The sequence below is a fragment of the Balaenoptera ricei genome, chromosome 11 (genome assembly GCF_028023285.1).
Source record: "Balaenoptera ricei isolate mBalRic1 chromosome 11, mBalRic1.hap2, whole genome shotgun sequence".
Classification (NCBI taxonomy): Eukaryota; Metazoa; Chordata; class Mammalia; order Artiodactyla; family Balaenopteridae; genus Balaenoptera; species Balaenoptera ricei.
The window spans coordinates 69,194,049-69,208,897 of NC_082649.1; the positions used below are offsets into that span (position 1 = coordinate 69,194,049).

Sequence of the window (14,849 nt, forward strand, 5' to 3'; positions counted from 1 at the left end):
GAGATGCAGCTCCTGAGTGTTCCAGCCTGCCCTTGCCTGAGGCTGGGGTGAGACCTGCAGGGTGGGAGAGAAGGTGTTGGGGGACACAGCAGTCCTTCCTGCCTCTCTCCTCTCTATCCTCTGGCATCAAACCAAGCTGGAACCCCAAGAAAGTGGAAATAATGGGACTTCAGTGGCCCACAGAGCAGTGAGAGGAAGTGGATCCCTGGCCTCCATGAGGTTCCCTTTGCTGTAGGGTTAATGTCTCTTGGGCTGTGGGCTGTCATGAAATCCAGAGTTCATATTTTTTAATTTGCTGCTGCCTCACTGATGGGAGAGATTATAAACCAGCTCTCTTCCCCTGGAAGGAGTGGGTGTTCCGGCACAGGCCACAGCAGTTTGGCCTGGGCTGCAGGTTCATTGGCTGGGAGTGTGGAGGTTGGGATGGGGTGGGAGAGGCTGCTTGTCCAGCCCGGGGCCTTGGGGCCTTGTGTGTGTGTGTGTGTGTGTGTGTGTGTGTGTGTCTGTGAGACAGATACTGTGAACACTTCTACTTGAAAAGAGCCCATCCTGGGGTGAGCTGGATGTGGACGCTGGCTGTGTGGGTGGGCATGTGGGCCTGGGAAGAAGGGTGGAGAAGGATGTTGGGGGCTGGTCCCAAGGCTGTGTCTTACAGAGTCACTGCAGACATCCCAGCTCTGTTTGATGCTCTAGGAAGGCAGACAGAGTACTTTTACAGCTCTGGGCAATGTGAGGTGATGGCTCCTGCAGTGGAAATGGGGCCTCAGTGGGAGAGGAGGTCTGAGCAGAGGGTCTAGGCTTGGTCACCTGCCCAGACAAGGCTGTCACAGGTTGAGTTGTAGCAGCAAGACCCCCAGTCTTTCTTGGGCGCCTCTCTGTGCCCAGTTCTCTGCTAGGCACTTCAGAGAAATAGAAAATGTTGGACAAATAAATGGACAGATGGATGGGCCTTATTCTCTGAGGGGATCAAAATCAACATCACAGAGTCTAGAGACACAAACATACCATGGCCCACGCACTGACACACATTCCCCAGCCCCATACCACATACACCCGTACACACACCCCTTATGTGCATGTACTCTTGTGTACATTTACCCATGTTTCCATGCACACACACACATACCTACTCACATCCCTGCTCGTGCACACACCCATGCACCTATGCACACATTTATTTCAGAACGAGTTTCCCAAGTCTTGCAAGTAGTAGTTTTGGCCAGTGCCTCTCTGACTCGGGGCCACCCCCTCCTCTCATTTCCCCTCAGGGAGGGGTTGTCTGGATGCTCTCTCAGGAGTCCTGTTCTCCTCCCTGTCCAGCCTTACCTTACTCCAGCCTGGTGGCCCCAGGGCAATGACTTCATCCTCTAGAGCCTCTTTTTCCTCACTCTATAAATTGGGGCTGACGGTCCCCGCCCTGCTTGCCTCACAGGGTGGCACCGAGCATTCCCATGAGATAAGGGAAAAGAGTGTTTTGTAAACTGTAAATTGTTTTCCAAACAGTCAAAAGCTGCTGTTGTTTTCCCAGCTCCCGAACTCAAGAATTCCTCCACCTGCATGTAAACCCTGTGCTTGGGTGGAAAGGGACACAGCGTGGAGGTAGGGAGGAGGCCTGGCCAGTTCTGAGGCTCCCATTCCATCTGGAGAGCTGGAGGGGCGTGGGTCCCTCTGCCCTCAACCTTTGCTGGGGTCCACTGTCTGGTGTGGTTGGCAGGGGTCTCAGCTGTCTGGCTACGGGCTCTAGGGGTAGGTGAGAGAATTTGGCAAAGGAGAGTGAGGGGAGAAGGGAGAGGTGGAAACCACATAATCAAAGACTGAGGCTAGAGCATTGTCATTTGATCAAAGAAATATGGTCTCAAATTCGATGCTTGTGTAACTTCAGTGGGGGCCCACAACTCAAGCAGAGCTGGGAGCCCTCCCTTAGGAGGAAGCCAGGGTTCCGTCTGACAGGCGTATAAGGGAGCCTGTTGGGCACTAGCTGGAGCTGTGGAGCTGTCCAGGAGCCATCACAGACCCTCCAGCTTTCGTGGACCCCTGGGGGGCTCAGGGGATGTAGGATGGGAGTGAGGACGGGGTACCGGTCTGTTGGGTTGTCAGAAGGCCACCCCATCTTCTTTTCTTCCCAGCTGTGGCTGGGGACCAAGACACCGGGTGGCCCCCAGCAGCTTCAGGCATTTGAATATGGGGTCAGTGGAGACCAGAGGCTGCTCCATGGGGACAATGCTGTGGGAGTGGGGCTACTGACCCCACTTTGCAAGGAGCCCCTGACCAGAGGTCCTCCCTGTGGTTCCCACCCCCCCCACCCCCAGTCTAGCCCAAGCCCTGCATCTTAACACAAGGGAAACAGAGACACAGAGAGGCAAAGGACCAGCCCCAGGTCACACTGAGAATAAGAGTAGAACCTGGGGCTCCTGTCTCTTAGCCCTGTGCTCATTCCCATGCCTGGGAAGACGGGCTCTTGCTTGGGGACACCTTTCATGAAGGATAGTGAAGCCTCATATACTTGCATGAATGAAGTCAACTTGTAGCAATGGCCTTGTGGGCTGGAGGAGTCAGGATGGGCTCCTTGGAAGAGGAGGTGAAGTTCACCAGAGAGGGTAGGTGAGGTACAGTGGGGAGGAAATCTGTCCAGGTTGTCATGTCTTTCATTTGTTGAGCCTTCCTGGGTCCTCAATTTAATCTTGTTCTCTCCTCATGATGAGTTGTGAGGGTTTCTTCCCTTTATCCCCACTTTATAGATTTGTTCATGAAATCTACAGATATTATCTGAGCCAGTGCTCTGTACCAGTACTGGGACCCAGAGGTGACCAGGCAGACTGGCCCTGCCCTTGGGGGCCCACAGTCTGAGGCCGGAGGCAGCACAATGCCAGCCTGACTGGGGAAACGGCTGCATGATCTGGGGCCGGTTATTTCACCTCGCTGTGCCTCAGTTCCTCAGCTAAAGAATGGTGGTAATAAAGTCCCTTCCTCCTAATGTTTATCAAGTGCTCAGAACAGAGCCAGGCATATTGAAAGTGTAACATCTATATGTGTGTGTTTGTTTAAAGAGTTATCAAAGGAACAAGTTAATTGTAGGTCATGAGCAAGTGATGCACGGGAGAGAGGAAAAAAGGGTGATGATGCGGGAGCTTTCTGGGGAGCTGGCAACATTTTCTGTCTTGATGGGGGTGTGGGTCACAGGGTGTATGCAACTGTCAAAATTCATTGAACTGGACTCTTGAGGTCTGTGTATGTAAAGTATACCTCAATAAACAAGCATATATAGAAAGAAAGAAAAATAAAGGATGAAGGGAGAATAAGGGACCCTCGAGGTCCTCTTTAGACAGGGTTGTCAGGGAGGGCTTCTGAGAGGAGGTGTATCTGGCGGTACTCCTAGGAGAGGAGAAGACTTTGGCAAGGGGGAAGAAAGATGAGAACACTGAGGCTCTAAGAGGTCTGGGGCTGCACTCAAGGTCACCCTGAGACATCAAGAGAGACAGCCCTGGAGATTTCTTGGCAGCTGGCCCTGGGTGGGCCCAGGTGCAGGGCTCTGTAACCTCCCCTTTAGAGAGACCTGGAGGCATTTATTGTGTTTTCTAGGGGCAGTTCTCTCCCCACCCCTGTGCCTGTTCTCAGGCCCTTGGCACTCAGAGAAGGACTATTTTAATCCATGTGGTAAATGGGATCCTAAATATGGACTGAGTAGGGCGGGAGGCATTGAGAGGCTCCAGCTCAGGACAGCTCCACCTGCTCCTCCTCCTCAGCAAAGCACAAGGTGCAGGCTCAGGCCATCCATCTTCCTCCTCCTTTCCCTCTCACACCCCCGTCTCCTTCCAGCCCCATGCCCATCATCCCATCCTTTGTTTGTTCAGGAGCCCAGTGTTTTCTGCCAGACCCCAGCTGGGGACTCCCAGGTAATCCTGACCTGTCTCTACCTTCAAGTTGCTTCCAGCCTGGTGGAGGTACAGAGGCAAAAACCACTGGGGGAGGTGCTGGGAGCACTTTCCAGAGGAGGAGACATCTGAACTGAGCCCAGAACCTTCCTCAGAAAAAGGGAGTTGGCCCAGTGGAGGAGATGGAGCAAGAGTGCACCTGGCCTAGGCAGAGAGTGAGGCCTGTTTGGGATCAGAACATACATCATTCTGACCAGAACCAAGTGCTCTGGGGCCAGGGTAGCAGGAAATGAGCTGGGAGAGGAAGACGAGCTCTGGATGCCAGGCGAGGAGATGGCCTTTACTTGGAGCACTAGGGCTGGCGATTTAGAGTGGGGGTGGGGATAGGTAGTGAAGGACCAGAGAGAAAGAGGTAGGGCTGAGGACCCCACCGAAAGCATTTCAGCTGTGGGCTTGGGATTTTAGGAGAGAAGAGAGAGGACCCTGGTACCGGGGTTGGGTACCAGAAGCAGGGCAGAGTGAGGAGAGGGTCCAGGAGCCTGCCTGGGGGCCCTGGCAGGACATGGTCAGGTGGGCTAGGGAAGAGGTGGCAGGGGGCAGGGAGAAGTGTTAGGAGGCCAAGGAGAGAAGGGGTGCAGAGAGGACAGAGCAGGGAGGGAGGATGGTGCATCTTTGGTCCTGTGGCTAAAGCCTGAGGTGCCCCTGGCTTGAGTCACCTCAGGACACAGTGTGGTGGGGGGAGCTGATGTGGTGAGTGGGGGTGACCTGTCTTGATGGGGGGTGAGTGACCAAGCCTCTACCCCCAGTGCTGTTAAGTAAGAAGCCGATACATGGGAGCTGTGTGGGCAGAACAGAGGAGGCAAAGGCAGCACGAGCAAGGGATCCATGGTTTCCAGGCTGGGAGTGTCTGCCTACAGCCGTCTCCATGCACACCCCCATTCTGGACTGGTTAGTGGAGAAGGAACCCTGGAGCTGGTGGAGGGGCTTGCCCAGCTCCTTGCACCCCACACTAGGGTCAAGCTCCAGAGACCAAGGGGCAAGCAGATGCAGGGACCCACTGCCTTCATTTCCACCCCAGTTGATCTTTGCCTAGAGAGCTTGGTCTCAGAGCCTGCCCGCACATGCCCTGGCAGAGGGGAAACCATCCTGCAGAAGAAGAAAGCAAGGCCCAGGGTAGCCCGGGGTCCGGTGGGTACTGAGCAAGATGGAGCTGGTCTGAGCCTATCTTGGGCTCCAACCCTGATCTTCAGCCCTGTTCAGCCAGGAAGCAAATGTGAGCAGCCTTACCCGGGGGATGGCTTGTCCCTGCTCTCCCCATTCTGGGCCACCTCACGCTGCAGGCTGACTTCTCCACCCCCTACACCTCCTCTGAGCATGACCACTTCAGGGTCTTGCTCATTTCCGGTGATTGGCCTTAAGGTTGACAGCCACAGCCCAGGACTGAGTTAACCTGAGCAAGGATCCTGACGCCCACCCACGTGCTGCCTGCCTTGATGTGATGCATCCTGTGGGGATGACTATTATTACTCCATTTTACAGAGTTGTGGGCTGTGGCTTGGAGCTGTGAATGTTTGCTTGAGGTCACAATGAGTCATTGGAGGAATTTAGCTCCAAGCCCAGACCTCACCCCGCCAGGGAGTCACTTCCCTCGAGCAGGGTCCTCCTTGCCGCCAACCTCTGCCTCTGGTCCACAACCCTCATGCCATCTCACTGTAAAAATGAGGCTCTGGGGATGTGTGGCTCCTGGCCTGGGGCCTCACAGGTGATGTGTGATTTGACTACAAAGTCCACTCAATTTCCACTTCAGTTGCTGTCCCCAAGAAGGGAGGCAGGGACTTCTCTGGCCTCTGAGCCCTTCCAAGCTTTCAGCTACTTTCCAGAGCTTCCTGAGCTACCGGCTAAGCTGCTTGAAGCTGACCCTCAATCAAGTCCAGAGGCTCATTGGACCACAGATCAGGGAAACCTGGATTTGAATCCTCATTTTGCCCTTCATAAGCTGGGTGACCTTAGGCAGGTCACAGGCCTCTCTGAGGTTACGTGTCCTTGTCTGCAAAGTGAGGGCAGTGGCACTACTGGGTGGCTCCTGGGGAAGTGGATTTTGGGCCTGACACTCTCTGTGCCTACCTGCCCGCAGCTCCTGTATGACAGCCCCAAGGCCCGGCAGGAGGTGGACCACCACTGGCAAGCCTCGGGCGGCCCCCACATTGTGCGCATCCTGGATGTGTATGAGAACATGCATCAGAGCAAACGCTGTCTCCTCATCGTCATGGAATGGTATGCTGGCCCACCCTGCCTCAGTGCCTCATTAGTACCCCTGTGGCCCCCAGGCTCCCACCATTCTTTAGGGGCTGTCTCTGTTCTTCAGATAGCATCTCCGGGAGGCCCCCCCAGCCTCTGAATGGTCGCGGACCTGCGCAGCTGGCCACAAGGGCCTTCCTGCAAGGGTGGGAAGGAATCCACAGGGGCTCTAATGTGACCTCCCTGGGTATGATTTCCACTCTGTGAGGAGGGGCTGGAAGAGCTGAATGTAGGGGGTGGGGAAGAGATGTGGGGAAGAGTGGGATGTACACTGTCCCCTCAGCTTTCTCCTTCCCACCTGGATTTGTGCTCCCACGGCCCCACCAGGTGCTGGGTGATCAGGGCCTAGATCCAGGAGCTAGCGGCTTCCTCCACCCTGGGCTTCTCCCACGAGCACTGTGGCTCAACCCTAACCTTCCTCAGACCCTGGGCCCTGTGTCTTGGCCTCCAGCTCCTCCCTGTCTGCCTTTAAAGTTCCCCCTCACCCCACAGTGTAGCAGCTCTTGAGTCAGATTTGGGGTTCAGATCCTGGCTCTGCCACCCACTAGCTGTGTGACCTCAGGCAACTGCTAACCTCTGAATCGCTGTAACTCCCATGTAAAATGTGGAGGGAGATCTTAATATAGCATTCACCCTGTTCATTCTAAGTGCTCTATGTGTATTGCTGAATCAATCTTCACAACTCTGTGAGGTTGGTGCTATAATCCCTGTTTTACAGAAGAGGAAGGTGAGGCACTGCGAGATGAAAGGACCAGCCCAGGATTACACAGCAGTACACACAAAGGGTTTGCCTAGGGCACAGCACACAGTAGGTGCTCAGAAAACAGTGGCCATGACGATGATAACTGACATCTCCTTCCTCACTTGGGGAAACCTGGATGAGGGTGGGGCTGCCAGGTAGGGGCAGTGCCCCTGGGAACACAGGTGCTCCCTGGTTAAGATCCTCCCCTAGTTCTAAGAGTTGAGTTCAACCCACCCAAGCCAACAGCCCACCATGCACCAGGCTCTGCAGGGCACAGGGAGGCTGAAGGTGACCATTCCCCAGGAGAAGAGCAGCAGGGCTGGAGGCCTGGGCCCATGACTCGGGGCTGGGGCAGGTTGATGCCTGATTCTCCTCCTCCCTGCCCACTTTCTCTAATAGCATGGAAGGCGGTGAGTTGTTCAGCAGGATTCAGGAGCGTGGCCACCAAGCTTTCACTGAGAGAGGTGTGTACATGCAGCTGCACTAGGGATTTGGGCTGAGATGGCTCACACAGAGTTTCTGTGTGATGCTGGGCAAAGCCCTGCTCCTCTCTGTACCTCAGTTTCCCCAGCTGAATAAGAGAGGATGGGACAGAGTGTTTATCTCCCAAGGGGTTCTGTGAGTCTGTGACACCTTGTCAGAGATGGGCTCTCCATGACCTTGGGATGGAGGACTCCATGCCTCTTGGTGCCAACCAACAGTTGAGCTGGGGAGAGGTAGCTCAGGCCTGCTGAAAGAGCCCCAGATGAGCTGGGGGCATCCCCAGAGGAAACTAGGGTAACCAGGGTGTGGGTATGGGATGGGGGCCCTGGGTGGGAGGAGTGCACCATCTTGTGCTTTCCCAGGAGGGATGATGGGGTGGGGCCCCCTAGGCTGCCTGACCCTTGACTGACATCAGTGACCCCCTCCTCTGTCTGTGTCTGCAGAAGCTGCAGAGATCATGAGGGATATTGGCACCGCTATCCAGTTTCTGCACAGCTGGAACATTGCCCACCGAGATGTCAAGGTGAGGCTCCAGGATCCAGGTTCGGAGACCAGGGGAAAGAGTACCATCCACAACCCTCAATGGTCCCAGCATCCACTAGATGGAGGCCACGTTCCTTGGTTGGCATTCAAGGCCTCTTCCCCCTGGCCAAGACTGCTCTTCTCAGCCTTTTCTCCTATGGTTCCAGCATATTCATTCTGCTCTAGCCAGATGGGTCTCCTTGTTTCCTTCAAACACTGTATAATCCCAATAGCCATAAGAATAATTGAATGCCTACTTCAAGCCAGTAGTCCTGATAAGCATCTCGTTTAATCCTCACCCAGCCCTGTGAGATGGGTGCCATTACCCATTTGACAGATGAGGAAACCGAGGCTCAGAGAGAGATTGTCTTGCTCAAGGCTGTGCAGTTGCTGCACTGGGATTCATGCATTCATTTGTTCATTCAGCAAAGATTTTGTGGAGACAATGTGCCAGGCCTCAGGAAGGGGCTGCCTTACAATGTTGGGGCTTCTGTGAAGTAACAGCCATAGCTTCCATAGGTGGAGCCCTCTAATGTCAACATTTTAGGGGAAAGAAGCCATTTGCTGGGTACTGGATGAAGGAGCAGAGGTAATCCCAGTTGCTGGACCTGCTTGCCCTTCCAGTGGATGGGCTTGAGAGATGTTCTCTCCAAACTTCCTATCTAGGGAAGACTGACTCTTACAGGTGATCAAGATCAGATGGATGAAATGCAAACCGAGGCAGCCTTACATACACACATGCACACACATGCATGTGCCAGCCACCATCAGAGTAGAATCTGCAACTCCTGGGCCCTCAGCCCCACACTTAGAGCATGACACCCCCAGGCTTATTTCCTCCTAAGACTGGGCAGAGGAGACCTGAGGGCCCAGCTGCTGCATCAGGTTCTTCCTCTGGCTGACTACTGCCAACCCATACAGTTATTCTTTGATTTTGGATACACGGGGAGCCGCAACAGTCTCACCTTTGCTTTATTTTGGCCCTGGCTTCCTTTTTTTCTCCCAAGGGGAGAAAAGCCTTCTGCCGAGAAGATTCCTTTGTACAGACCAAAACTGCTTCCCTGTTTTTAATCCCAGTCCAAGGTTGGATCGTCTTAAACAGGACCTGAGAAATAGCTTTCACTGGCTCCAAACTGGAACTCCATCTAACACCCATCCTTCTACCCCAGCTCTGCCGCTCCTCTCCATGGGCCTAGGTCCTACCAATTCATTAAAAACCAGCTTCAGGGCTGCCTCCTCCATGCAGATTCCCCACTGCCTTCATCCCTCAGACTCTCTGTGCTCTGCAACCAGGAAGGATGGCCTCTGTGCAGCTCCTGGGGTCTTAGCTCCCGGAGCAACCTCAGGGGGGCTGTCCTGCAGGCTCATTCTGGGCTGGGTACAGGCTGTGTGCTTGGCAGCACTGGCTCGCTTGCAGCCCACCTTCCCCCGGAACCCTCATTTTGGCATCTCAAGGCATCATCACCAACTCAAACTCAGAATTTCCTGCCCCTGGGCTCTCCTTGGCACTCGTTTATATGCAGCCTTGGTTGAACAACTGCCTCAGTTTCCCCTCTGTGAGATGAGGTGTCACCTCTCAGCCACATTAGTGTCCTCCATATTTGACCCGTGTTGTTGGTTGCCAAGACCCAGGCCTTTTTAGTGAGATGGACCTGGCTCCTCCTGCATCAATCTGGATGAGGGAAGATTCTGCCCCCACCTGGTGCCTAACTCCAGACTAATGTTTTCTCTTCCTGGCCCAGCCTGAAAACCTGCTCTACACGTCCAAGGAGAAAGATGGGGTACTCAAGCTCACGGACTTTGGCTTTGCCAAGGAGACCACCCAAAATGCCCTGCAGACTCCCTGCTACACTCCCTATTATGTGGGTGAGTCCTTGGGATATGGTTTGTACCTCTTTACCACACCCGCCTCACCCTGCTGTGGTATGGGGCAGCCAGTGGGGTGCAGAAGCCAAAGGGTTAAAGCCCAGTGAGGAGGGAGGGGAGGATTCTGTCTGCGAGGAGGCGGTGACTGGGGGGCCGGAGGTTGCAAAAATATTCTCCCAAACTTCAGCTTCTTCTTTTGAAAATAGATCCAGGAAAATTCTGGCTGTGGCCTGTGAGCTGAATGACATCACAGTGGCTCTAAATATATACGTGATAAAAGGCTGCCATCAGCCTGGGATGGAGCCCAACTGCGGTTGTTTTTCTCTGGTTTTTATCTTCCTGGGAGTCATATTCAGAAAGTGGGCAGGCATTTCCTCCTACATTAGAGGGATGCAGAGTACCAGCCACCTGCCTTGTGGGAGAGGGTCCCTTAGGTGAGGGCATGGATGGGACCCGGGGTTGTGCACATACCCATGCTTCCTGGAAAAACTCCCTGCTCCTCTGTGAGCGGGCAGCCCCCAGATCTGGAGAAGCCCCCGCTGAAAGTGCCCCTTCCCGGAGAGTGGGGTGATGACTCGTTTTACAGAGAGCTCTTCTCCCTCAGGATAAGCCTTCCAAGAGCTGTTTAAGGGGTGGGAAGCCCCCTGAGACAGCTGGAATGGCACTCTGTTTACCAGAACGTGTTTTGCAGTATTTTGACTTAGAAATCTTCCAGCCTACCCATCTCATTGAACAGATGGGAAGACCAAGGCCCCATGGGATGATAGCCAGGCTGACAGTGGAACCCAGAGCCCTGGCCGTGGCCCCTCCTTACCCATGACCTAGGCTGTACATTCAGGAGGCAAGGGACACAGGGCAGCTGGCGGGCTGAGGCCCTCTCACCTACGGCAGGACCCCATCAAACCCCAGACTGCCCTCCTATCCCTCTCCTCCCACACCAAGACTGAGATGGCCCAAAGTAGCTAGGAGGCTATAATTTCTTACAGCCCAGTCTAAAAGTGGGATTATTTTATCTGGGAGCTGCTTTTCCTCCCGCAACTTCACACACATGCTGCCTTCCCAGAAGGTGCCAGACACCAGTCTGCTCTGCCCCATCCCCCAGCTTGGGCACCTGCTCTCCACCTTGTCCAGGATTTAGGCTCCTGCCTGGGCTCGAGGACCCTTGGGACTGAGGCCCCTCCTGTGCCCTCTGCCCTGGTAGCTCCTGAGGTCCTGGGTCCAGAGAAGTATGACAAGTCATGTGATATGTGGTCCCTGGGCGTCATCATGTACATCCTGTGAGTACCATCCATCTCCTGCAACCCCATGTACCCTCAGAACCACTTCTGCCCCCGCCATCCTTGGTGAGGGGCTTGAGTGGGTCACTCTTCAAGGAGGCTGCCCTTCCCTTCTGGTCTTGGGACACCTCTTCTTCAGGCTCCTTGAAGGCCTCCCCATGCCAAGGGCAGATGGTGGTCCTGGGATGAACACCAGAGTTCCGAGGGCTGGTATTATTGCCTTGGTGTCTGGCTGCCTGTCTCCCCAGTCAGGGTCTTGAGGGAGGAGAATGGGTCCACCCTGGCGCTTCCCCCACACCTGTGCCGAATGACCTCTGCCCTCCCCCAGCCTATGCGGCTTCCCGCCCTTCTACTCCAACACGGGCCAGGCCATCTCCCCGGGGATGAAGAGGAGGATCCGCCTGGGCCAGTATGGCTTCCCCAATCCTGAGTGGTCGGAGGTCTCTGAGGATGGTGAGTGAATCTCTGCCCCAGCTTGCTCCGCTGGACCCCATAATCCTTCCTTCTGGGAGAGAACACTTTGGTGTCAAACTGACCTGTATTCAGATCCTAGCTTCCCCCACATCCCAGCTTTGTGGTCCTAGGCAAGTCACCTAACCTTTTTGAACCTCAGTTTCTATATCTGCCAAACGGGCTCAAAACCTGCCTCCTCAAAACTTCCTCTAACTTCTGTTCATATTTTCCCTTTGGAAACCACAAACAAGTCTGCCTCATATCAGTTATCTATTGCTGCCTAACAAATTACCCGGAACATTTAATGCCTTAAAACAAGGAACAGTTATTAGCTCACTGTTTCTGTGGGTTAGGAATTTGGGAGCGTGTGCAGAGCTGGTGGTCTCTGGGAGGCGGGGACTGGCTCTGAGGAACTTCGCAGCCTCACCACTCCCCTCTCTTCACTAGCCAAGCAGCTGATCCGCCTCCTGCTGAAGACAGACCCCACAGAGAGGCTGACCATCACACAATTCATGAACCATCCCTGGATCAACGTGAGTGCCACCTCGTCCTATGGTGGGCAGGGTGATGAGCTTGAGCAGGGCTGCCAGAAGAGTGATGGCTCCGGAGTCCCTGCCGTGGGCCACAGATGTGCGGTAGTGCCCCACCTATAACCTGCCTTTGCCACCGCTCATGTCAGGCTCCTTCACCTCCCTGAGTCTCCGTTTCCCCATCTGAGACTGGAAGAAAGGGGGTGGGGTGGGGCAGCCAGTGTTGTCCCGGGTGCCCGCAGGGTCTGATCCACGGGCCTGGGGCTCCTTCCAGCAATTGATGGTGGTGCCACAGACTCCACTCCACACAGCTCGAGTGCTGCAGGAGGACAAAGACCACTGGGATGAAGTCAAGGTGAGTGGACCCTCCCTCAGCCTCCCTGCAAGTAGCAGGGTTTTGGAAGAAGGGACTCCACGGTGGTGACCACCCAGAACCTGGGTCTTCGGCCCCCTCTCGCCTTATGTCAGTGACGGCAGCTGTTGTCTGACCGTGGCACTTGGAGCACTGGGCTGCACTGCCCCGTTCAGGGTGGTGCTCCTGGCTCATGCCCTCAGTGAAGAGGGGCTTTGGGGTCAAACCGACCAAGCTTTGGCCATAATCCCTCCTATGATTTGCAACATTTGGGAGGGTTGTCAGCCTGCTTTTAGACTTAGGGGAGGCCAGATTTGAGCCTATGGGGCAGCAGCTCAGAGCCTGCGGCAACCAGGGCACAATCTTCAGGCGCTGGTGCCCTGGGTGCACAGCAAGATGGCGTCCCCTGCAGGCCTTGTGGTTCTGAGCAGGTGACATTGGTCCAAGTCCCTGTCCTACTTACCCTTGGTGTGGTCCCAGGGAGTCACTATACTTTCTGTGCCTTTTTGGATAAGCTCAGTGTCTACCACAGTGGACTAGAGTGAGGATCATATGAGGCAAAGGGATGGGCCCAGTGCTGGGTACACAGGGGGCACTCGGGCAGCATAGATGGTCACTGCCATCACTGATATTATTAAGGGGCTACTCAGGCAGGAGGTGATGTCTCTTGAGGTCAGTGTACCTGCCCTCCACCCACATCTGTCCCCAGGAGGAAATGACCAGTGCCCTGGCAACCATGCGGGTGGACTATGACCAGGTGAAGATCAAGGACCTGCAGGCCTCGAACAACCAGCTCCTCAAGCGGAGGAAGAAGCAGGCAGGCAGCTCCTCGGCCTCTCAGGGCTGCAACAATCAGTAGCTCATGTGGCTGTGGGGGAGCTGGGCCTCTGCCTGGAGGACACACTGGAGGGGCCTGAGGCCCTGACCCAAAGGGCCCAGGCTCATGGTTTTTAACAAAAGGATTATTTTTGTTATGTTTTAATTTGTCACTTGGAACTTCAGGATGGGGGGACGTGACCCTGATCCTTCAGAATTCCAGCCCAGGTTCAGGCCCTAGACAAGGGCCAAAACCTGGGGGCTAGGGAGCCACCTGCTGCAGCTGCAGTGCCTTTGACCAGAGTGGCCTGAATGAACTGTGACTTTGTCCTGCCCTGGGCATGGCCTTAGACTTCTAGGCCACTGGGAGTTGTGGCTGGGCTTCCCTCCTTCTGTGGAAACAGCTCCCTGGAGGGTGGGCAGATGGGCCTGGCCTTGGGAAAGGCATCCGGCCACTGGTTGTCATGGTGACCAGGGACAGAGTTGCTGTCTCTGAATGCTGAGTGAGTGAGCAAGGGAGGGAGAGGGGCAATTGAGGGTCTGCCTGCCTTCTTGGGGAGGCTGCTCTCCCTCACGCTGCATGCCTCTCTCAGGCTCACCCCTCTTTGGTCTCCCTGAGGCTGCAGGGTCAGTCTGCCTGGCTCTCTGGGTGGTCCAGCCCTGTCTTGCTGCAACCCCATCCCACAGGGCCCTTGGAGTTCTCCTTGCACAGAGTCCCTGGGCCCAGCATCCTGTTACTACCCCCCACCCAAAGAGTAGCCTCTCGTCTCACTGAGAGTGGGAGGTATTTTTAACCCCTTTTTTTTACTTCGGAAATGTCACTGTGACAAAAGCTAAAACAGTTACCCTGCCCCCACCTGCTCACCAGATCCCAGGCAGGAAAGCCTTTCCTTAACTGTTCATCCTCTATTCTGTCTTGATTGAAGGCAAGGGTTGTTTCTTGGTGCACTTTTGCGAGAGTGGATAGCTCGGGGCAGGGCCAAGGGCTCCCCGTTAATCAGGGGTCTCTTTCTATACTCCGGGTCAGACCCGAGGCAGTGGAGGGCTGCCGTGTGACGCTTAGAGGGTCTGGTCCTGGCTTTGGCAGAGTCGGAGCAGAGAGTGCCCCTTCCTTGCTGGTCCAGGCTCACCCAGCCCCACACTGCCCAGGCATCCTCAGGGTGCTGAACGCCTGATATGGGCCTGGCAAGTGCCTGACCCCCGGCCTGTTTGCTGGTTCCTTACGCTTCTCTCACGGGCAGGGAAATCCTAGATCACGTCAAATAGGGTGGTTACACTATTTGTAAAACACTGCTGGGTTTTACATCCAGATATTAGTAAACAACATTTTGACATTTTCCCCTTGTTCCTGAGTTTCTCTTTGTCTACATGAGTGGACAAAAGTGGCCTAAGGGCATGTCCTCACACCTACTAATGATTTCACTGCTGCTGGACAGGGTACCTCAGGCCTGGTAAACATGCCAGGCTGCCTCCAGGTCCACCCTGGCCTCACCAGGCATGGGAAGGTCATGGGAGCTAAGGGATGGCAGCTGCCCCGTGCCCCCAGCTCTGTGCCGCCCGGTGCGCTACGTGTGTGACACCCACCCCCCGCTTGGTGTGTGCCAGCGTCTGCCCACAGTGGCCACCCCCAGCTGTGTG

The 14,849-nt window shown here is 55.1% G+C and overlaps 1 protein-coding gene across 6 annotated transcripts in view; it reads left to right on the plus strand.

Moving 5' to 3' along the window:
- Positions 1-14,548, plus strand: part of MAPKAPK3 (MAPK activated protein kinase 3) — a 37,773-nt gene extending 23,225 nt beyond the window's left edge. For all 6 annotated transcript variants that reach the window (XM_059939746.1, XM_059939752.1, XM_059939747.1 and 3 more), the window contains 9 exons: positions 6,007-6,146; positions 7,312-7,376; positions 7,839-7,918; positions 9,660-9,783; positions 10,985-11,060; positions 11,389-11,513; positions 11,961-12,046; positions 12,318-12,398; positions 13,105-14,548. In XM_059939746.1, coding sequence (XP_059795729.1) covers positions 6,007-6,146; positions 7,312-7,376; positions 7,839-7,918; positions 9,660-9,783; positions 10,985-11,060; positions 11,389-11,513; positions 11,961-12,046; positions 12,318-12,398; positions 13,105-13,254 — 927 coding nt within the window. In that variant the 3' untranslated portion in view covers positions 13,255-14,548. The remainder of the gene's footprint in view (positions 1-6,006; positions 6,147-7,311; positions 7,377-7,838; positions 7,919-9,659; positions 9,784-10,984; positions 11,061-11,388; positions 11,514-11,960; positions 12,047-12,317; positions 12,399-13,104) is intronic.
- Positions 14,549-14,849: the final 301 nt, after the last annotated feature.